Source organism: Epinephelus moara, chromosome 12, assembly GCF_006386435.1.
Source record: "Epinephelus moara isolate mb chromosome 12, YSFRI_EMoa_1.0, whole genome shotgun sequence".
In the NCBI taxonomy this organism is placed as follows: Eukaryota; Metazoa; Chordata; class Actinopteri; order Perciformes; family Serranidae; genus Epinephelus; species Epinephelus moara.
The window spans coordinates 29,548,957-29,572,352 of NC_065517.1; the positions used below are offsets into that span (position 1 = coordinate 29,548,957).

The 23,396-nt window shown below is 40.7% G+C and overlaps 1 protein-coding gene and 1 long non-coding RNA gene across 3 annotated transcripts in view; one reads left to right on the forward strand and one right to left on the reverse strand.

Moving 5' to 3' along the window:
• Positions 1-23,396, forward strand: part of snx17 (sorting nexin 17) — a 45,184-nt gene that overhangs the window by 9,968 nt on the left and 11,820 nt on the right. For both annotated transcript variants that reach the window (XM_050058580.1, XM_050058579.1), the window contains 6 exons: positions 101-175; positions 2,062-2,179; positions 6,079-6,143; positions 9,247-9,357; positions 14,086-14,176; positions 20,259-20,346. In XM_050058580.1, the coding sequence (XP_049914537.1) occupies positions 101-175; positions 2,062-2,179; positions 6,079-6,143; positions 9,247-9,357; positions 14,086-14,176; positions 20,259-20,346 (548 nt within the window). The remainder of the gene's footprint in view (positions 1-100; positions 176-2,061; positions 2,180-6,078; positions 6,144-9,246; positions 9,358-14,085; positions 14,177-20,258; positions 20,347-23,396) is intronic.
• On the reverse strand, positions 9,238-20,250 carry LOC126398931 (uncharacterized). The gene is made up of 3 exons (XR_007570834.1): positions 20,110-20,250; positions 10,025-10,132; positions 9,238-9,376 (listed from the first exon to the last, which is right to left on the reverse strand). It is a non-coding gene; the product is annotated as an uncharacterized LOC126398931 (long non-coding RNA).

A 23,396-nucleotide genomic window follows, 5' to 3' on the forward strand; every position in this document is an offset into this window, starting at 1 on the left:
CACAAGCTTTTTAGACGGATCGATACAAGCTTTTGATGATACGTTTCTCTGCACTATGTCAGACCAGTCTTTCTCCTCACATTGTAATTTGTTCCCACAGGCCTACAACATCCACGTCAATGGGGTGCTGCACTGTCGGGTACGCTACAGCCAACTTCTCGGCCTCCACGAACAGGTAAGGCTTCGGCCATTGCAACATACAGTACCCATTGCTGTCAGTGTGCTTTGTCCCAGCAGTGACTGGTCTGCTTGTGTGGCGTGCCGAACGCTGTTTAAATGCCACCACATCCACCCAGGGTGACCTTTCACTCTTCTTTGTGTCGCACGGTCGATACACCAGCCTCCCATCACTTTGAATCTCAACCACGGTGGCTTGAAGTCTTGTGCTGTCATTCCTCCCAGAGTCCAAACTGTTACATGTAAATGGGGAGTATTGTGGAGGAGGCTGGAGGGGGTGGGTGACATGGAAGGAATGTTCTTGGCCTTTCTTTGCCTTCACCTGCTTGGAAAAGCATCTTAATCTGAAAAAGAAATGTTGTTGGAAAGTGTAGAGTTGCCTGGTCTTAAGCATTTTTTAGTCTCAGTGAAGCTTTACACAGAGCCGCAGCTATTTGTTACAGCTCTTATTAGGCAATTAGTGTATTCAGCATCCACTTGTTTTTCTATAGCGCTGTGGTTGAATATCGACACGCTTGTGGAAGTGCTAAACATACATTTTCTCTGCAATCAAATGATCTTGCAGATGTAGATGCATTGTTTGCAAGAGATGGATTTATTCGCAGGTTCCTAGCTGACTGCCTGTGAGCTCTTTGTGCTGTAAAATATACGCTCTGGCATATACTCTAACACAGCCGTATAAAAGTGCCCAGTCTCCTGTTTTCACACATTAATAAATAAGCAAGCAAGGGCCAAACTTTGCTATCTCCGTCCTCAAGTCTGTGTTATCTAGTCTGACAGTTCCCGTTGCCTGGCAACAGGGTGTGGGGAAGACACACTCCAGTCTTTAAGAACCAACCCCACAGGGCTTCCCGTGGCGTATGCATGACCCCAAAACACTCCGGTGATTGCGGGGCACACACTCCACCCAAATATTACAGAGACCATTTTAATGTTAATTATTCTTCTTGTTTTCTCTTCTGCAAAGATTTGTAACAAGGTCACACTTCTGCCAGAACCAACAGTGAAAACAGGGAGAGTTTTGCTAATAAGAAGCTGTATGAGCCTTTCAGATTTTGGAGAGTCTCATGCTCACTGTCTGTGGCTACGAGAGCTGATTTGTATGTGCGAGCAGTCCTGCCTCTGACGTATTGAAAATACCAAAGGGCAGTATTTTAAGGTGAAAATCACCTCTCTTCCTTCAGCACCCACTGTGGCCAACATTCATCATGCCATACGTGCTGGACCTGAGGGTTTTATAGCGAGAAAAAATGTGTCAGTGAATTCCTAATGATGAGTGTGATGTACAGCTTTTGCCTGCAGCAGCACACAGGTTTAAATTAAACCACATTTGATGTGTGAATTTCAGGTCTGCGAAGGCTTAGTTTAAGACTTCCACGGTTCAAAGAAAAAACAGCCCTCCAATGATAAAAAATGGGAAGAAATGAGTCAAGAAGCTGGAAGACAAAGTAAACTTGGAATGACTAGACATGCAGGGTTCCAGATGTGTGTGCGTGTGTGTGTGTGTGTGTGTGTGTGTGTGTGTGTGTGTGTGTGTGTGTGTGTGTGTGTGTGTGTGTGTTATGCACGGAAACTTCACCAGCTAGTCGTTGAAACAGGGCTTAAAATAAACCTGTGATTCATCTCAAACAGCATGAATGTACCTCTTAGAAAAATGAATCCACAACTCTTTAATTTAAGAGGCTGCTACTCTATACTGAAGTTAATTGGCTTAGTCATATAAACTTATATATCCGTTTTCACAGATGTTTTGAATTCGAATAAAATTAAATTAGCCGTCAGACTCCTTTCAGTTTCCGTTAATGGTCAAAAGAAGATGAACGGAGGTTGTGCAGCCTGTCATCCTGCAACGTCACCTCCACAACTTGTGTTTTGTACCAACAGATAAAGAAAGAATATGGCAGCAATGTGGTGCCTGCGTTCCCTCCAAAGAAGATCTTCACCCTGACTCCTGCTGAGGTCGAACAGAGACGGGAGCAGCTGGAGAAATACATGCAGGCTGGTGAGTTATTCATGCTGGATGGACTTTTTACAGATGGCTTGTATTGCATTTCACTTCACCTCTGGCTGAATGCAAATTCCACCTCCAATGTGGTTGTTTTTGTCGGTTTTTAATTTAGCTACTACTCTTCTCTGACTCACAGTACACAATGCAGCTTTTTTCATATGTTGTGAAAAAAGAAGAAAAATCTGAACAAACTAAGACTTTGTTTTTCTAACAGTGAAGCTTTGCAGCACAGACACATTTTCCTTGAAATGTTTGCTTCTCCACAACAATCACAGGAATGAGTTGGCTCTGTGTCTGCGGGGAGTCCAGCCATACACTGGTGTCTTCATGCCACATGAAAGCATAAAGTGTTTCGCTAAAGAATTGATGATCTGAGCACAGACTGAGCTGGGACACTGAGCCAAAGCCTCACCAGACACAGTTATGCTGACACACCTGATGAAAAAAAAGTCCCAACTCAGGATTTCAGACGTGGTTGGGTTTTGTGGGTTTGGATCCTCTAGTGATGATGTGCCACCTCTGGGACTCCTACTTAGCTTTTCTTTGACTTGGGAATAGACAGCTATAAAGAATAATTAATATTTTTGTGATGTTCAAACAGGGAATATGGGCAATTAGTCGCCCCCATTGCTACTCAGCATCAGAAATACTAGTCGATTAAACAAGCATCCCTTAGCTACTGTTAACAACACTGGATTTCAAATTAAACAATGGAAAAGCAAAAAAAACTGTTCGCCCTGCCCCACAAGTACCGAGGTGGAAAGTGGGACAAAGATGACATCTCGTAAAACCAGTGCAGTTTGGCAGTAATTTCATTTTATATAGTGAGTTGTTGTCGTGTTTTGAAGGGTAATGTGCAGTGTTTATAGCGCACACATTTTAGTAGCATTTAAAATACGATTTGGTTACTGAAAAATGTGATTTAAGTGGACGAATTGTGAATGTTTCTGAAGTTTTGTATCATATATTTAGTTTTACAATTTCGGATATTCATATTAAAGATGGTCAAAGTCTCAAATGATGAGGCAAACGTGTAGAAGTAATCCTTGTGAGCAAAGCCCTCAGGTTTCCAACCGTTTCGATCACTCCATTTCCAACATTTTTTTACTCTGGCTTTCAGTGTGCAGAATTACTTTATATGGTCATCTGCTCCATCAGTTTTTACATTACATACACTGCTACATGTAGCTACATGCTAACGTCAGGGAAACATGTAAACTTGGTTGCCAATGTTGTTAAATTCTCCCTGATTTCAACTCATATTCCCTCCAGAACACACCCAGTTGTATTTAGAAGCTTTTATCAGTGATTCAGAAAGTACTGTCGCAAGTTACTCCATTATGATCATTCCCTGGCTACGAGGACACCGCTAACATATGTGTAGCTACATGCTAACATCAGGGAAACGTAATCCTCTTCTGTCCGACTGACTTTCGAAGCTTTTGATTAGAATTTTCACAGTAGAAAGTGCAGCTATTCTCCGTTACAGTTATTCCCGTGGTGGCAGTAATGGTGCAAAGACTCAGAGGTACAGAAGACCTGAAAACATTGACCAATCAGAGCAGAGTGGGCGGTTTTGGGAGGGGGGGCTTGAAGAGACAGGTGCTAAATGGAGTGTTTCAGACAAAAAGTAAATACAGACGTTCCAGCAAAGACAGTATGACCATTAAAGCATGTAAACCTGTTGTAGTGGAAACCTTAAATACAAATAGTTACCTTTAAATGAACATAATAGGTCCTCTTTAACAATTCCAAATGGCTCTCCTCTTATACAGTAATATACAGTTATTTTAGACAGTGTTTTGCCTTATAGATTAAATTGTGCTTAATGTTGACAGTTTTCTGAATGTTTTCTTACTTTAAGACTTGTAGACTGGTCTAACTTCTGTTTATACGTCAGGGAAATAAGTTGTTAGGAACATCCTTAGTCTACAGCAGGAGAGAGTTACTTTTTTGCCTGTTGACAGTTTTTAAGCTTCCATCTGCAAGTCTTAAATGTTCAGGACCCAAAGTTTTCCTTCTCCCAGTTTGGGAGGTTTTCAGCATATTGCCCAAATTCTGTAAACAGGTCGAGGGTGAACTTTCTTCACACACACACATGCACACAAATAAGTGAAACTGGCAGCACCGCGTAGGGTTTGTTTTAATCCTCTCAAGCACTGGCAGTTACAGCAGAACAAGGAAGCGTTGTTCAAGTGTGTATTTGCTCATAGTCTGGGAGCATACGCACACAGGGTGTTCTTGGCTACAAGTTTACTTGGTTACATCATGGCTTTTTACATAGTTATGGAAAATGAACTGCCACAAACACAATCTGCTCTGACGCAGATGGCTCGGAACTTTGACATTTTTTCAAAGGTTTAGACTAATTTGTAAAAGGACAATGGTGTACAGGCCAACACACACACACACACACACACACACACTTAGTCATATTACTCATACAGGGTTATCATGCAGATAATTTAATGCACCACACTCTGACTGAAAACTGCCTCAGCTGAAATCCAGAGACATGAGAATGAGAGTTGTTCATCTTTGTCTTTTGTTTACCAGATCTGGTGACTACATTATGATGAAACTGGCTTGTAATTATTTACAGTTAACTGAAGCTTTGCCAGGTAACAGTTTAGTTTTTTGTGCATGTTTAGCTAAATGGCCTTGAGAAGTGTTTTAAAAGGTCAAACCCATTCTACGGGAACAAAATTAAATTGCATGATAAGAGGAAAATCAAGGACAATTGGGAGATGGCGTCCCCCAAGGAGGTTTATGTTTATATAACATCCACTACAACACTGTGTTTTAGCAGCTGGAGGCACCTTTTGGAATTGTTTTTAATGAAAATAAAGCTTTTTGCTCACGGCTGAAAAAACTTCAACTCAATGTGGAAAAACGCCCCTCGGATGATTTGAGAGAAGGGCCTTCTGTGGTGGTCACGACAACAATTTTACAGTTGGTAAACAATGGAGGAGAAACTGGTGGTAGCAGTTGATGGGTACCCAGACAGCAGGTTGCCAAACTGCCCCTGAGTCATCCTAAAATATGCCTGGAAACGTCAATCATGGAGGCGAAACTCCTGGACCAACTGGTGGTACTCCCCATGATAAACCCTCTTTTTTAGGGTCTCATGTACCCACGCAGATCTCCGTTTCCCTGTGCACAACAAACTATTTGCTGACAGCCTCTCACCCTCAACCAGAGCTACAGCAAGTACCCTCTGCCTCTGTAGATATCAAAGTATTTCACTTCTGACCATTCAGTGGCATCATTTATCCAAGATAAGCAAGACAAGGAGAGGGGACGCTGTGACAGACTGACAGTATTGTCAGTGTAACTCTTCCTCTCTGGTCGACACAAGGGGTTAAAATAATTCCTTGACTTGCTGAAATCTAATGTTTAAGCTAGCTGCAGGCATTTTGTCAGCTTGTGGTGCCAATGCTTTCCCCTTTGGTGGGCGTGGCTCTCAGAGTGTGACGTGTTGCGCTCAGTCTCTATTAGAAGCGCTTTCAGGCAACAGAGTAGGCAGAGGGATAGGTCGCCAGACTATCACAGGGCTGACACATAGAGACAGACAACCATTCACACTCACAGTCACACCTACGGCCAATTTAGAGTCACCAATTATCTTCCACCTAAGGATTCAACCCCCCCCTCTCAGGTTTGAACCAGGAACCGTCTTGCTGTGAGGTGACAATGCTAACCACTGTTCCACCGTGCCGCCTGTTTCATTTAGTGCCGTTTGAAAATAGTGACAGCTTCAGCAAATAAGAAGAAAGTTATTTAATATAGCTTTAACAAACCTGACAAATCTCCTTTGATTTGAGCTGCTCCTTCTATTACACTCACTAATTTTGTACTCATGTTGCTAAATCCTCTCCTGTGTTTTTTTACAGTGCGTCAGGACCCCTTGCTCGGAGCCAGTGAGATGTTCAACAGCTTCTTAAGGAAAGCACAGCAGGTTAGTCGTGTTGTTTTTAATCTGCTGTACCTGCATTAGGCTGTTTGTTGTGTCAACATGGTCAGCAGGCCTGTGAGGAGGCAGGGCGTGCTCCCTGAACCAAAAGGCTGACGCAGTGATTTCTGCCTGACCAGTAATTTCTTTTGGTAATGTGGTAAAATGAGGTCTTAGTGTTTGTCACAGTTTGTGGCTGCATGTACTCTTGTCCTCGGTTGCGTCATCTCTACTTGTGAAGTAGTTGGTTAGATGTGTCAGATTAAGTTTGGCTTGCATGCAAAAACGTGTGAAATGATTACGTCAGATGCGAAACTGAGGGGAAAGCAACCCATTGCCAAATAAAGCGACATAGTTGCATTGTGTGTGAGAGCTGGATCATTTTGAACCATTATATTAAAAAAAAAAAAGTGAGCCACCTAATGAGTCATCTCACTAGATTTGCCTAAAAGCTGTAGTGGACGATGCTGTAAGATCCCAAACTCAAAAGGCTGTTTCACACCAGTGGTATGTCGATGTATTCAGACCAGGTATTGGGCTGATTTGTCATCATTCAAGCTGTGACCTGCGTTGCCAGGGGGGTTGTAAATCCAGTAACCTTCATGGAGAGATTCATCTGTCTGCAGCCACGTCACACCCATTCTGCTTCTCCTCCTCTGTCTTCCTCTCTTATTAGAGTCTGTGTTTGTCTCTCTCCCCTCCCCCCCAGCGCCTTATGTACTGCGAGGACAGCAGGTGCAGAATAGTAGATGAGTTACCGCCCGGTGTTGTCGTGTCATCTGCACCTTTAGTGGTAGGGATGTACTTGGAAGACCCCCCGCTGAGGGAACAGGGAAGATAAGAGATGATTTAGCAGAGGTGGTGCGACGCAGCCTGGGGACAGCAGGAGCTGGGCTCATCCAGTTTAAGATTTAAGATTTCTTAATAGCAGCTCAGAGGCTTTTGTTTAGAGTCTTGAAATATTCATAGGTTTCGGCAGTTTATTTTCCTCACTTGTTATTCATTGATGTTGTGGGTTTTTGTTCCACCGGCTGCCTCGTTCAGTTAAGGAACGAACAGTCTCACAAACACAGCAGTAACTAATGAATACCGTTCCCTCTGTGTCTCTGTGAGCTGAGAGGAGAGAAAATCAATTATTGGATTAGTTGATTGACAGAAAATTAATCTGCAACAATTTCGAAACTTGGTTAATCCTTATTACTATTTTTTTGAAGACATAATGGCAAAACTATCTGGTTCTAGATTATTAAATTTGCTGGTTTCATTATTTTTTTATTATTGTAGACTGAATATCTTTGAATTAAACTGTTGGGCTCTGGGAAATTGGGATTGACATTCTCACCTTTTTTTGACACTATGGATAATAATCAAGCAGTAAAAGGCTGCAACTAACGATTTTATTATAATTTTCGATTAATCTGATGATTGTTTTCACAGTTAAGTGATCCATCTAGTCTTTTAAATGAAAAAGAAATGTGAAAAATGCTCATCGCAATTTCCCAGAGCCCAAAGTGATGTCTTTGCTTTTTTATTTCAACCAACAAACCAAAACCCAAAGACTCTTCATTTACTACCATAAATGATGGAGAAAAGCACCAACGTCTCACATTTAGAGGCTGAAACCAGCAAATGTTTGACATTTTTGCCTGAAAAATGACTCAAAATTATACAAATATTTGGTGATTATTTGGTAATTGTCTTTTGATTGACTAATCATTGCAGCTCTACCGCAGAACAATCAAATCACAAATTAGTTTCAGTCCCAGGGATTACACCAGTGGTTCTCAGTCAGGGGTCCTTGAGTGTGCCCCAGAAAAATGTAGAATAGTTGGTGGTCGCAAGAGGTTCCCACCGCTGAAGCAACTGGGATTAGATTCCTTAAGGAGGCTTCAATATAAGATGTAACTCTGGAATCTGAGCCAAGTCTCCAATGTCGGCGTGTCCCAAGGTCGTTGTAGATGGGAGGTTCCAGACGAAAAAGCGGATCCATTCCTAAATGATTGAGTTGTTTTTATTCTACCTTTCCCTAATGCTCTGCCATTTCCCCTCTAATCATCACGCTGTAACCTGTGACAGGCTGTTATGATACCACAACTATCGCACGTTCACGTATATAGATTTTTTTGTCGAGCCACGAGCGTCACATAGGTTTACATTACCAAAGGTTTACAACAAAATCACTTGACGATACCAACTCCTGTGTGCGCACGGCGAGAGAGGAGAGGGAGAGACGCTGTGCTGCTGCCAGAGGAGCCGCTGAATGAATTCCCTCTGAGCGGTAAGTCGCTAAAAGACGCTGAGAAGCCCGGGGCTGTTCATAAAACATTCAGGACGCAACAGTTGATTCCACATTACTGAAGCTGCTCCTCTTTTTGGAACCACCGCAGAGTCTGTAGTAATTCATTCAGCCATGCTTGTTGTTGCCGTGGATAACAGTATGACGTCAATATGTCAACAACTCGAAATATCGCGAGGACCTTGAGACAAAAACGGTTGAAAACCACTGGAGAACACTGTGAGTTAGAGAATATAAGAGTTGTAATTGCAGATGGCTTAACATTAATGTGGCTGCTACCTTTGTTTCGGAAATTAAAGGTTAATTCACATCCACTTTCATACAAAGTGATTTTAATTTAGCTCTGCCTTGAATTAAATCTCGGTGTGCCTATTCTGTTTGCACTGATAAACAGTCAGACTTCATTTTGTGTGTTGCATAAAATAATTCCCATCAAGTATCCAATTTGTTTTTGTGTCTTCTCCCTCTAACTCAAATCAATATACTTTTATTATGTTGATAAAATCAGGTCCACCTCCCCTGGATATATTTAGTTTGTATTCTTGTTTTGGACTTGAATGAATTTCCACTGATTTCATTCTTGACCCTTGAATCAATGCAGCTGCACTCTATATGAAAAGTCTAACTATGGAATGGTAGCGCTCATATGTTTTGTTTTTATCTCCACTGGAAATTTGCCCTCTCTCCGACCAGCCCGTGTTTTTTCTGCCCTGTGTCTCGGTGTGATTTTGTTGTTTGCCGATAGGAATGAAAACACACAGCTGACCCATGAAGCTGAAGGAAAACCTGTTATGTTTTGTGTCGTTCCCACAGGAGACGCAGCAGATTCCCACAGAAGAAGTCTCTCTAGACATCTGCCTCTCCAACGGTCAGAAGGTCACAGTCAACATTCTGACTTCAGATCAGACGGAGGACGTCCTTGATGTAAGTGCCGGAGTGTGCTCTGCTGAAGAGTGCATAAACACATGGTGTCAGCTGGTACTTCACTAACGAATAATTTATATAAGGGCTGTCTCGAATACCACTTTTTGGGTTCTAGAGCTTTGGTACACACAGACAGTGAATATTTGAAGCTTCATCCGGGGGTGGCTGAACGTAAACGCTCATAATAACAGGCTCAGAGCTCCAGACAGCACCTGTCAAAGCATTGTCAAACAGAGGCGCAGAAACAGCATTTATATTTTATATTTATGAAATTAAGTGGTTCTGAAACCCAAAATTAAAACGCAAACACCTACCCAATGAACGAATATCCAAATAGTTAAATATTTGGGTCCAGTCCGAATTTGTACAGATATTTCTGATTCAGTTGGATAATAAATATAAAGAAATTGAATAAAAATTTAAAGAAAAATGAATGTGTTAAAGGTGCTGCCCAAAACTAGCGCAGTAAATAAGGAAAATAATTTTATTTTACATGCACAGGGTCCAAAATTTACACCTGATAAGCGCCAAATGCAGTAGATTTTTCATTCGGTGAGTAAATCTCAAAAGGCCATCAGCCACTCTGTAGTGGGTAAATATTTGTACACAACACTCTTGTAATAAAAAACTATGCTGAGAGTCTTTACGACATTTTGGTGCTACTCACAGTCACACTGAATCTGTCCTGTGCTGTCTGTCTGTGTCCTGAGTTTGACACCCACACAGGAACAGGGACTTCATGGTGCATTCAGGTACATTTTGCAAACTCTGAAATCTACATTGCATTGAAGAAGAAAAAGATACTTCATTAATCCCCTAGGGTAAAATTTGTTTTTTCACTCTGTTGTCATAAACACACAGGCCCAAATTTTTTAATAAGTAAATACAAAAGTCATACCCAATATGCAACTTTTGGCCTCATAAAGAAAATATGCATGTTCAAAATAATTTATTACTTAAATCAATCAGTCAAACTTTATTTATATAGTACTTTTCATCAAACGTAATTCAACACAAAGTGCTTCACACACACATAAAGCAAAGGCTGTAATGGTAAAGACTAAAATTATAACCACACTCATAAAAACAGGAACTGAAGTAACGCTATCTAAGTGGGGAAACGCCCAATGCAGGATAAAAACTCAAAATAGAAAACAATTTCAAATCAGTCAGTAAATAAGTAAATAAATAAGTGACAAAATAGGAAAATATGCCAGCTAGAAAAACAGATTAATAAAAATAAATAAATAGATAAATACTCAATAATAATAATAAATACAAAATAAAAAATGAAAATGAATGAAATGATGCCCCACTGTGGGTTTTTGTTCTAACTTTGGGGATGATTGACAGACCACTACCAGAGGACCTGAGGTGTCTAGAGGGTTCATGCGATAAAAGCAAATCTGATATCTTAAAACCTCTTTTCTTTATACAGTGGATAAAGGATATGAAGTGTTTGGGGTCTGTGTGAGCAGTGCACCTCTTGAAGCCAACAACATAGGAACTGTATAGCTCTATGCACACTTCAATATGTTATTTATTGCAAGCTATATCTTCAGTGCAATATTAAACAATGTTATTGCACATCACAGATTCTCCTTACACTGTGCAGGCCTACTCAAAGTGCACGTGACTGAATGTTTCGATCCAGTGATCTGTTTTATAAACGGATGCACTGCTTAATTTGAAAGATTAATATTAAAGATTAAACCTAAGCAGATACAGTAAATAGTCTCTCTAGTACACTGCAGTTATATTTACAGCTGGAAGTTTTATGATATAGTGCTGATTAACTCCGAGCTGCCAGACGTCTTGATAAGGTAAAACCCATCTGAGGCTTTAAACCCTGTGTGTTGTCAACCTTTGCAGTGTTTGTGTCTGTTTAACTAGAGGCTTTTAATCTCCGCTGTTCATAACAGTGCTGACAGACACCTGGGAATTCCTTCAGGCAAGCAATATTGCCTCTGACTCCTCTGTACGCTGTGATGTTTAACAGACGCTACATACAGTATCAGATTAAGTCACATCCATTTAAAGAGACCCTCTTCACCAGAGCAGCCATCAAATGACTTCATAAAGTCAGGGCGACAAAATCAGACACCTTGACCAATTAATTTCAATGTGTTTGTTTTTTGTAGGTCACGTAGTGACTGTGACCGAACCTTTTAAGTACTTCCACTCCACCTTTGCTCTTGATTGACCGTGAAAACACATGAACACACACTCTGATACAACTTATCACAGTAAACATGCTATTGTTTCATCACGGTGTCCTTTTGTTGCTCTTGGCTGTAAATCTAGTGTGTTGGAGTGTTTTCAAAGGGCTCTTGTGAAAGTTTAACCATGGTTAACCTCTGTTCACCACAGCAGGTCTCAGAGCACAGTACCATTATCTGAATCACAACAAGTTTCTCAGTGTGTGTGTATGTGTTTCAGTGAGCAGAAATGCCAGATTTCCTTAATTTCAACAACAGTTACACTTGTGTTTACAACAGTTGTGTGTTTGTGGTTGAACATCAGAAGTTGAAAAAAAGGGGAAAGGAGGAATGGTACGATAAGCACATGTCAGAGAGTGCTCTGTGTGAGAATGTAACAGTAGTGCTTTGTGCAGGTGCTGGAAATAGATACATTCGAATTTGATAAGGCTTCATTTGGTTGTAGCTCGACCTTTTTACTGTCAAGGTTTTTTCATCCAGGTAGCTGCTTGGATAAATTTGATTCTTCATGAAGAAAAATAAAACTTACTGTCGGTCAAGTTTATGTTTCATGGTTGTAACCTGTTGTTTGTTTTGTCTTGATTGCGAAATTTGGCAAACCAAAGGCTCTTGATTAATGGAATCATAATAACACGGTCTAAAGTCCTGTTTTACACCACAACACAGGAGGTGTGTTTACGTGGACCCTGATATCCCACTAATAATCAGAGTAATAACCCAATCAAATTAAAAGGCCTTGTGTAACCACCTCAGTTTGAAGAGACTGGTTTCTCTCTGGTTGGAATAAATGTATTATTTTTGCACGTTTGCTCCACGTGGGTGTAGCATTAGGTGATGTATCTGGTGCATGCATCGACATGCTGCAACAGCTGTTTCCTTGTACCTCCCTCTACTGACTTGTTCATGAATTCAAAAAGTATTTAACACTCTGCTTTTGCTTTGTTCTTTTGTGAGTGCTCTGCTTAGTGAATGCATTCTAGCGTTATGTAATGTTACAGGCTGCATTATGGAGTTCATTGACATAACAGTCTTCTGTCGCCTCCAGTAGCAGCAGCCTGCATATGAGATGTTTTGAACACATCAGTGGAATGTTACGTCTACTAATAGTTGGCTTGCTTAGTGTATTGGGGACATCTGGAAGTTGTAGCTACAGAAAATAACCTGGGTTACACTTACGTTACTTATGATTAAATTATATTAACAGGCAGAACCACTTCTTATCCCACTGTACTTTATGTATTTAATTAATTTAGCGTAGCATTAGTTCAGGCAGGGCACGATGTCAAGCTCAGCTCACATCCCAATCAACTGACAGAGCAGCTGATTGATTGAAGGGAGTCAGCTGATTGATCACATGATTCCTTTCTCTGCAACCAATTGGTGAATCTCATTCAGGGCGCCATATTTAAACTGCTCTGGCCTGCCTGCTGCTGCTGTTTCCTCTGCAAGCTGATTTGAAACCAGCCTTCACCCCAGCTCCTCCTTTTCATACTGTGACCTATCAATGTCATTTCTGTTTGTCATTGATGCTGCTCTGTTCTGTTCCCGGGGGGGTCTTTGCTGCTGCTCTCCCTGCCTTAGGCTTTCCATGTAGGCGCATGGAAGGGCAGAGAGGTGTGCTCTGTCCGCCTTAGGGCTTTCCTCATTTGCACGTGGAAGGGCAGAAAGGTGTGCTCTCTCTGCTTTAAGGCTGCTTCCATGTCAGCGCATATAAGAGGCTTTCTGCATAGGCCCAAGGAAAGGCAGAGGGGCCCCAGAACAGAGCCATGCCGCCAAATATAATAATGCAAATGGAAATAAAGTTGTCTTTGACTTAAGTGTTCCTGACTGAAATTTAATTTTCTCAATAAGGTTGGGGAAAAACTGAGCTAAACCACTTTGCACAAGTCGAAAAAGTTCTATTCTGATTTAATGCTTTAGGGCATGTAACACACATCTTATCATATAACTTTATTTACTGTTCATGTAAACAGTTTAATTGAAATCTCTAATAAGAATGATTTAAATCAGATTGGAGATATATCGTCTATGTAACTGCACCTAGTGTTCACTAAATCCTGCTTTATTTCGAATATGTCACTGTAGAGTTGGTTTTAATAGAAGGACATAAGATTCATTGACCAATGGTTTGATTTGACTACTTTGTGAGAATGAATGAGATTGGCCAAAATAGATTTGTGGGGACTGAGGAAAATGTAATATCGTATTATCATGACTTTAAATTTGATAACTTAATGGGATTGAAACATGAGGGTGTAGAGGAGCTTCAGGGAAATGTTTTAATATTCTATTAATTTTTTAAGATGGTACAATATGATTGCTTTATCCCAGTATTTGATCTACAGGATAATCCAGTCTCTCCATTTCATACTGAGCTGTTTTTTTATTATCTGTCTGCGGACACTTTTATCTTCATTCCTCTTAACTTGCTGCAAAACAAAAATCAGATGAAGGAATGGATTAATTGAATTTGATGGTAAAATAAACTCTCTCTCTCATCTCTCTGCAGGCTGTTGCAACAAAGCTCGACCTTCCAGATGACCTTGTTGGTTACTTCAATCTCTTCCTTGTACGTGAAGGTGTGGACGGAGGCTTAACGTGTAAGTCTCAACAATATTCTAAAGAATCAGAGGAATTCAAGGAATGAAAACATCTTATCTTTACCTGCCATATTTACGACTCAGAATGTATTCTGTATCATGTCTCATTTTATATGATTAATTACCGGCTGATAAAAATGTCAAAGAGAGAGCAAATTAAGATATCAGGGAAAGGAATCCATAAATCATCACTGCTGATTATTTAGAGTCGACTTGGAATGCATTTTCAGAGATTTCTGAACATAGGCATCTCAAGGGCTTCTTATTTTCGGCCTCACTATAGCTGGAAACCATCAGATAACCAGTCTTGTTTATCGAAGCAAAGTAAATGTGCTGTAGACAAAGCTCTTTGATAAAATAATGTATATGTAAACTACTGTTTCAGGCCAGCCAGGGACCATTCTCGAAAGACACAGAACTTAGAGGACGAATTATTCTTACAAACCGAGAAACAAAAGGAACCAGGAGTTGTGATTAATCGCTATAACATTTGTCATGTTGCACCAAAGAATAACTTTCTGTAATGTCACGCTTTTGATTTTAGTTTTCTTTCACTCTAATTTCTCGGCAACAAAGCATAAAGAGTTTCCTCTGGCAACTGTCCAGCAGCTCAGTTTATCCGTCTCACAGTTTGGAGATGTACTGTTAGTTTAATTAAAAAGGGAGAGCTGCATCGCCCCATGAGAGTTGTCTCTTGTATTAGAGTTTCTACTGTATCTCTGGCTCGGATGCATTATTCATTTATTAGCTGCACAGAAACTCAGTGAGAGCCAGGCTCTGTGTGTTTGTTGGCTGCTTCATGCAAAACAGTTGTGCAGTGTTTCAAGTGACTGGCGCTTGCGCACCAGGCTGTGTGCAGTGTTTTCAGATTGAGAATGAATTCATTGTGGTCTGAGGTCTAAAATCTGACACTTGTGTCGACTTAATGTAAAATGGCATGGCATTCACAGGCTGACTGCTGATGAGTCAAGTAATTTTCCCAGAAAGACGTAAGATGAGTCTAGTGTTTCCGCAGACTGTCCAAATTTATTTGTGCTACAGACACTCAAATAGAAGATGTGTATAAAAACACATGGCTGTGTGCTTTTTTGGACGTCCTAATAATTTGTATATATGGAAAACAGGTTGTTCTGTTAATTAAATTGGAGATTTTGTTTCCTCCATCTTCTATATGTACATTGGGCATGTTTTTGTGGGAAAGACGAGCTAACAATGTGTAGCTTCTCCATATCGACAAAAGTTCAAACATTTATATTTGTACGTGTGATCTAACCAGCTAACTAATATTAGCTCAAGTGGGTAGTCAATAATCTGAAAGAACTTCTGTTAAAATGAACTGCTTGGCAACCAGACCAGGCCTCTAATTGAGACGGGCCTTTATTTGTCAAAATGTGTAGCCACTCCAGGCTAGTAAAAGGACTGGGCCTTTAATGGAGACTAGGCTTTTACGGTGTAAACATGACTAAAATCCTCACTAGAAACTAATTAATTCTAGTGTCTGTTATTCTGTTTATGGGAAGTGCAAGTCTACTGTATGTGGTATATCAAAGAGGTCCATTTGGAGAAAAGCTTTTCAAACAGTACATCATAATGTGCAACTTGCATCATGATTCAGTTCCATATACAGTCTATTGTAGCAGCCTTGTAGTTGTCTCGTTGTCTGTATGTATTCAACACCCGACTGTCAAATCAGTCAAAGAAAGTACAATTCAATTTTATTTCAACACAATTTCTTTTGTCAGTTTTCTCATTGAACTGGAAGGATTATAAATAACTTTCCCTTTTTCTCCTTTTTTGTAAACTCCATCTCACATCTTAACTGTCACAACCAATTTTATAATCAATAATCTCAACACATCCTAACAATGGGGCAGCTTTAACAGCTCCGTTTATTTCTTTCCCTTTTAAATTCCGCCTCCCACTTTCTCTTCTTCAGTGAGAGGAGGAAGCTTTAGATTGTCTTGCCAGGATTTTAAATCTGGGCTGTGTGGTCTTAGAGCCATTCTCATACACAGGTGTAGATGCTCGTTGGTTAACCCTGGAACGCTATTTGGTCCATTCTTGATAGAAGCTCTGTTTTTGCTATATACTTTTGTCTTTTTAGAGCACACCATGTGAAATTACTTTTCTGTGACTCGTTTAGTTTTCCGACTTTTTTCTCCTGCGTGCTCATTCACTCACTTGAGTCACAATGCTTATCGGAAAGCACAGATTTGACTGGCTTTGTAGCATCACGCGAGATGATATGTATGCAGTTGGGCTGTGAGGCTAAGTTAAGACTGCAGGAAAATCAGATTTGTTTTTCAAATCAGATCTTGACTGTCTGCATTATTTTGGAAGTAATGAAATCAGAATTGCGTATCCAGGTCACAAGGTAGGTGTCAGTAACTATGTAGCGGCGCTGGTGACACGGCATTCCAAATGGGAAACTTGAGAAATGAAAACCCATCGTTTTACCCTCCAAACAATTTACTGTGGCGTCTTACCTCAGGCTGTTGTTTCTCATGTTGTCCTATTCAGCACTCTGCTAGTAGCAGCATGGATCTGCTCAGCACTTTTTCACTCTGGATTTGACGTCGACATTTTGTGTTGCGTTCAAAAACACTTTTAAAATCGAGTTGAGCGGCCAGTAGGGCTGTACCCAAATATTTGGATATTCGAATATTCGTTTCTATGGGTAGGTATTCCTTATGAAAATTTGGTATTCGATATATATATTTTTTTTTATTTACTTTTTTTTTTTTTTTTTAGTATTAGGCTATTATTATTATTATTTTTTTTTTACATATTTTTTGGTGCTAAATGTAGTCTTTTTGTTGTTGGTAAATGTAGGATATCAATAAAAATCAAAACTTTTAAATTGCATTGTTAAAAATGTGAAAATATAGTATAGCCTACCAACTGAGCTTGTGCACACGGCAAGCTTGAGTGCATTCGTCTGAGGGTGTGGATCAATGCCAAGTTTTACCACTTTATCACTATTCCCTCTAACTTGTAGCTGTTTTTTCGTTATCTTTTGAATTTAATATGAATTATGGAACCGTTTTTGTCAACGTTTGTTTCCCCCGTTTTGTACAATAAATTATTGTTTAAAGTTTCAACAAGTTTCTTTTGGAGTGCGTGACACAAGTGTGTTTTGAAAACGACCGCGGACTGTCACCTGCTCAACGCATCAGTACCTTCGGATGCCATGACAGTAATAGCCAATAATGTCAAAATATCATTTACAGACCGATTTAACAGACGATCACTGCTGCCCGACCCGCAGGTCCATTTGCGGGTCCCGCGGGTTACGGGTCGACCCACGCATCACTACTCAGCTCAGTCTATAAAGGCTGTACACAACAGTAAGGCTATAGACATTATATTCTATTCAGGCCGGCAGAACCAGCAGCGCATCGGCTCTACAGTGCACGGCACTGCTGATTAACCATTTTATTGCAGCACAGAGTGTCTGCCAGCAACCAATTACTTGCAGAGGCTTCCTACAACTTGTTTCAACGGTTCCGATTTAATCAGAAGACAAATTAAACAGGATGACTAGCCAATGTGAAAATCAAAAGAAAGCATAGAATAATGTACTGAAGGAGACTGTTGTGCCATCACATTTTTTTGTGGTTTGAGAGCAAAGATCCGGTCACCGCTGTGCAAAACTCCGCAATACAATTAGGTCCGCAAAAACCCCGGAGGAGTGCTTCGCAAGGAGTCTTTGGTTCAGCAACCAGGAAACTCAGGCTTTGTTTAGACTGTCACCCCAAATTGTTTTTTGGCATATCCAGATTTTATTAAGGTTGATTTTAGGAAGTCTGGACAGCAATAAACCAAATGAAATACGAACGAATCCACACCACATTTGGAGGTAGTTTAAAAAGCGCTTCCAATCAGATTTCTACAGATGCATCTCAGTCCACACGTTCTGGCCGCTAGGGCTGTCCCGAATGCCATTTTTTAACATTCGGACCTTTGGCAGAATTTATAACGAATATTCGTTCACGGTGGCCGTGCTGCCTGCTTAATTTAATGCTTCATTGTGATTTCTCGCAGATAATACACATAATTTACTCAGACTCGAGTTTAGTTTATTTGATCTATAAGAGGACAGTGTGCAATGATATTACTCATTTACAAGAATTGAAAACATGGTTGCACCAGATTTAGCGAAACACTAATTTCCATCTGTAGTACATGTAACAAGAAGAAGCAATAAAAAATACAATAAAATTGAAGGTGCAATGCAGTCTACAGTAAATCAATGCGCCTGACATAACAGAAGCAGTGTGTACACACTGCACAGTACATAACACAATATAAAAGCACAGTAGCTGCCTCGTAAAGTGACCAGGTTACCAGTGAAGGTGCCTTACATAATAAAAACAGTAAGTTCACACTGCATGGTCGAAGTACAATATGAAGTGACCAAGTTAACAATTTTCTGCCCTACACAATAAACATGGCAGGCACAGGCTGCACAATACAGTTTACACTACGAAATATACAATAAATACATTGCACGTGACAAAGTTAGCAGCACATGTACCCATGAGGGTAACCGCTAACATCTATCTGAGATCAGTGCTGACAAGACTGACTGCTTAAAATCCAGTTTTTCACATCACGGGAGAAACTATGATTACTTGTGGTATTTTTTTAAAGCTGCTGGAAGCCTGTTCAAGTCTGGAGACAGTTGTGGTGCAGTTTGCTGTGTGTTAGCCATGATTTTGAGCTTGTTCCTCACTTTCCTGATTTGATAATCTTCTAATAGTTCTTATACTTAATAGACTTCTATTATGTTCTGACGTGATCCTCTGTGCCCCATTACTTCATCATGTTATACCCCCTTAACGCTTCACTCCAGCACTCAAAAGGTCCTGTCATATTTGTTTACACTCATTTGTTTACTTAGGAGTAACTGTGTGAATGCAAATCACAGTCAGTTATTTGCATTTGCATTTGTTGTCAAAGGGACACCAGAGCGGCACACAGGCACAAAGCTTTCCACATCAAGATATTTCAGTTTTCCAGTCCCTCTCTTTCCATTTCATCACAGCCCTGTCGGGTCAAATCCCCCCCTCGGTCCCAAAGGTTCTCTTCTCTCATCTTCCACCTGCCAAACGCTCCCCCACTCCTCACGCCAAATCCATTCCAGGCTGAAAATGGTGCCAGGTGAACTTGGAGGAATCTGTAAATATCGTGGGCATGTTGTATATCCTTGGCACAGTTTAAATCTGAAACTCCGAGCGGTATGAAAGGAGGAGGGCCATGTGTTGAATACGACTCGACTACCAGAATAAATCCGGCGCAGCAGGCCGTGGATCAAACGAAACTGCTGGTGGGAGTATTGACATAACAGGATAGCGAGAAGAATTCAATTCCTCTCTGACAGGCAGTAAGTTTCCAGACATCTGTGTGTAAATCAATGCGTGCTGTAAAATATGCAAAGACATGTCAAGAAGAATCAGTATGTGGTTTCAAATGGCAGCGCCGGCCTTTTCATCTGCATTTTAAGGCTGTTCCGCAGCTTCCTTCTGACGATTTAGTTCGCCTAAGAATGTTCCAAAACATTTTAAGCATTCAGTTTGTATTTATTCCTGCAGAGACTCCCAACATCAAACCGACTAGCATGTGTGTTTCTGCTTCCTGTACGCAGCATCTCTGTAAACATACTTTTAGGAACCTAATGGCAAACTAAAGTGCTGTTTAGTCATCAGATTTGTAGCGATGTGCACATTTATTGATGCCTGGAAACACAGCAGCAGCCTCAGCAAGCACCTGAGATCTCCTTCTCTCTCCTGAGGGAACAGGCCGCAATGAAACAGCTGCAGATTAGGGACAAACACACACACACACACACACACACACACACACACATGTAGAGCCCATTATCTTTTCTCACATTTGAATACACACACACACACACACACACAAAGTTTTACCCTGCTGGGACCTGTCCAGATGGAGTTCTCCCATCCCTCATTGTTTGTTGTTACCGTCATTATCCAAATGTCCTTGGGACTTTACTGTAGCTGCACTTGTTCTGTACTCTCCCTCACTCTGTCTTTGTTTTTCTGTGTCTCTCTCTTAGTTGTGCGGAAGCTGCAGGAGTTTGAGCTGCCTTATGTATCCATTACCAGCTTGCGGAGCTCTGAATTTCACATACTCCTACGGAAAAGGTACCCACCACCTGCTCACATCATGACTTTGAATTTCATCATGTGCTCTCCTCCACGTGTAATTATAGCTGTGATTCATTGTCCAGAGTATTCATGAGTTCTTTATCCAATCCTGTAAAGAAGCAGGTCAGATGTTTCTCTTTTGGTAAGCAGCACATTAACTACATCTGCTGTTCTTGGTGTAATTTCAATGCGTGTTTTTTCATTCTGGGTGTTGCTCATTTTCTTTCTTATCTGCAGTGAGACACTTGTTCTTAATGTCTCACAGCAGCAGTTAGCCCGACCATGAGCTGCTTATCTGACCTCACCAACTTCTACAAAGTGGCAGCTAATTTGGAAAAGAGACCAGAGTCATTTTTTTGTAATTTATTTTGCGGAGGACAACGGTTATCACGATAAGACAGACGGTGCATTTGACGAGCATGCCAGGGATTAGACTGGGACATAAATCTGATGTTGCTGCAGCAAAGCACCAGACAATAAACATAATAAATCAATCTCATCACAACCTGAATTCACTTGCAAATAGCAGTTACTGTCTATAATCTAGAGCTGCCGGCTAATAGTCCACCAAACGTACAGCAGCACACAGGCTAGTTAATAACATGTCGGGCAGGAAATCCAAAGTGTGGGATCATTTTTGAGAAGGTGAAGGACGAACCCAAGGTGATATGTAAACTCATCTTCATTGGTCGACAACAGACATGACGTATCATCTGAAACATGGAAGTAGCTACATGCCCATTAGCCATTAGGCTTGCATTCCCCAGCTATCTGTGTGTTACTATCTTCAAAATCTCCTTCACTATAGGAAACAACAGCAATAACGTCCAAGCTAACAACTTAGACGCTGAGAATAGCAACTTATGACGAAGATTATGATTGTGCAATAAGCCATGCCTGCTTTGTTTCCTCTGTGAGTTGTTATAAAGATCTACAATGAATAATGCGACTTCTGAAAGCACCTCAGAAAAGCCTCAACTCTGTCTCGCAGGACTCTCATGTCTGATCTATTTTGTGACATGGCCAGTCGGAGTTGATTTGCCTTGTCTTTTTACTCTGGCAGAGGCATGTGCCAGTGACATTGACTGCCCCGTTCCACTTCACATGAGCTCCTGTGATATCTTGTAATAATGTTCTGGAAGAGTTGTGCTTTAAATAGGTCCTGTGAGCTCCCCTAGAGCAAAAGTATTGTCATGCTTCACTTCAAGATCATCGATTATTAAAATAGGTTTGTCTTTATCAGTAGAGGTTGAATCATACACTCGACATCTGTTACTGTTTTTTTGTGGAGTTCTGCCATTCTAATGACAGCATTCACCCCCCCACATTGAAACGTTCCACCAAAACTATTCCCATCTGATGCTATTTTGCAAGGGCACGATCGCTGCCTCCTGGGCTTAGCGCCGCCCAAGATGACTGTGATTAGCTTAAAGAAATACAAACAACCCGGGGTGTTTTTTCCCCCTATAGCAGAATGATAATGTGTGCTTCTAGACCTGCTGACACAGTGCTGTGTAGATAGATCTGACTGCATGAGACTTGCTTCATTTATTTTCAGAGAAGATGTTATATTAAAAGACTTGAGATAGAGCTAGCTCGACAGCTTGGAGCTTGAGGAGAGGAGCCTCAAACTAAGACATCAGGACTGTTTTACACACAGAATATCTCCAGCTACATGAACAAAACTCTGTCTTTAAACTGGAGTATAAAACTAACCAGGTGTCCAAGTAACTGACCCTCAAACAGCAGAGCTCACATGTTGTAATTGAACAATATTTCCTTTGGTTTTACAGCAACTTTGCCTGTTATGAGAGGGAAAGAATCAGGGCTGCTTGTGCAGGGGAAGTGAGCATCTGTCATCGAGAGCTCCTTGTCACAAAAAATACAGAAATACAGAAAGCCTTCCAGGGTGGGAGCAAATCTGTCTGGGTGGCTCGCCCAAAAAAAAAAAAAAAAACCTCCATGTATGAAAAACACTAATGTTAAAAAAAAAAAAAACCTCCATGTATGAAAAACACTAATGTTGCTTCCCAACCGAGCCTGAATTTAGTGACTGTTCCCCTTTTTCACCATAACATTTTTCTACTTCCTCATGTGTCTGTTCTGTCGTCACCCTGCCTCCCGCTGACTGAGGTACACAGGATGTTTACTTTCTTTCCGCCTCAAGGAAAGTCTTAGTACTCCTGACCTAGTTTTCTGTGTGCAGTGTAGAGCAGCGAGGAAAGAATGAATGTAGAACTAACAAGTGGAGGTGGAGGAAAAACAGACCCCCAGTGTATGAGATCCAGGGGAGGATCAGGTCAAAATGAACTGAAAAGCTCTTTCTGGCTCACACTGCAGGCTAAAAATGGAGGATTTTTTTTCCTCTGTCCAGTGAAAACATTACATTTACATAATTCAAACCTTTTTGTGTCGATGTGAGTTACAGAGTTCTGCATGAAATAAAAACAGGAGTATTAATAATGAAGGTCAGCAGCAATATGCAGTTATATACTTCTAATGTAAAAGTGTGGCTAATGGATATTTGTAACCCGTATATGCGTTAACAGAACTCAAAACTCAGACTATATATTTTATTGGGGCCTTCAGTGCACTTTTCATTAAAACTAAAGCAGCAACATAAAAGCACTCATCCACCATCTACACCTTCCCCTCCTTGTATCCTCTTCATCCACTCCTTCCCTGATCTGTTCACTGTCTCACCATCTTCCCTGTCCCTTGTTACCTGCTTTGAATTGCTGATGTGCCCAAGCAGCATGCTTCACATCTACTTAAACGACTTCTCCATCCACTGACACCTCTTGTGTCACGCAATTACAGCATGTTAAATTTCACGCCTGCAGTAAAGCGTTGAGAGACGTGAATGCAATAAAATTCTTGCCAAAGAGCATCCATGGATAAAAAACTCAGTGCTCAGCTAACTCAGACAATAATTATCCCAAACTGAAGTATGACACTCGTGCCAGTTAATATTTCACATCCACAGGCTAAGATATTAAACACTTGGAAATGAAGCATCTTAAATAGCACACAGAAAGCAAATTATG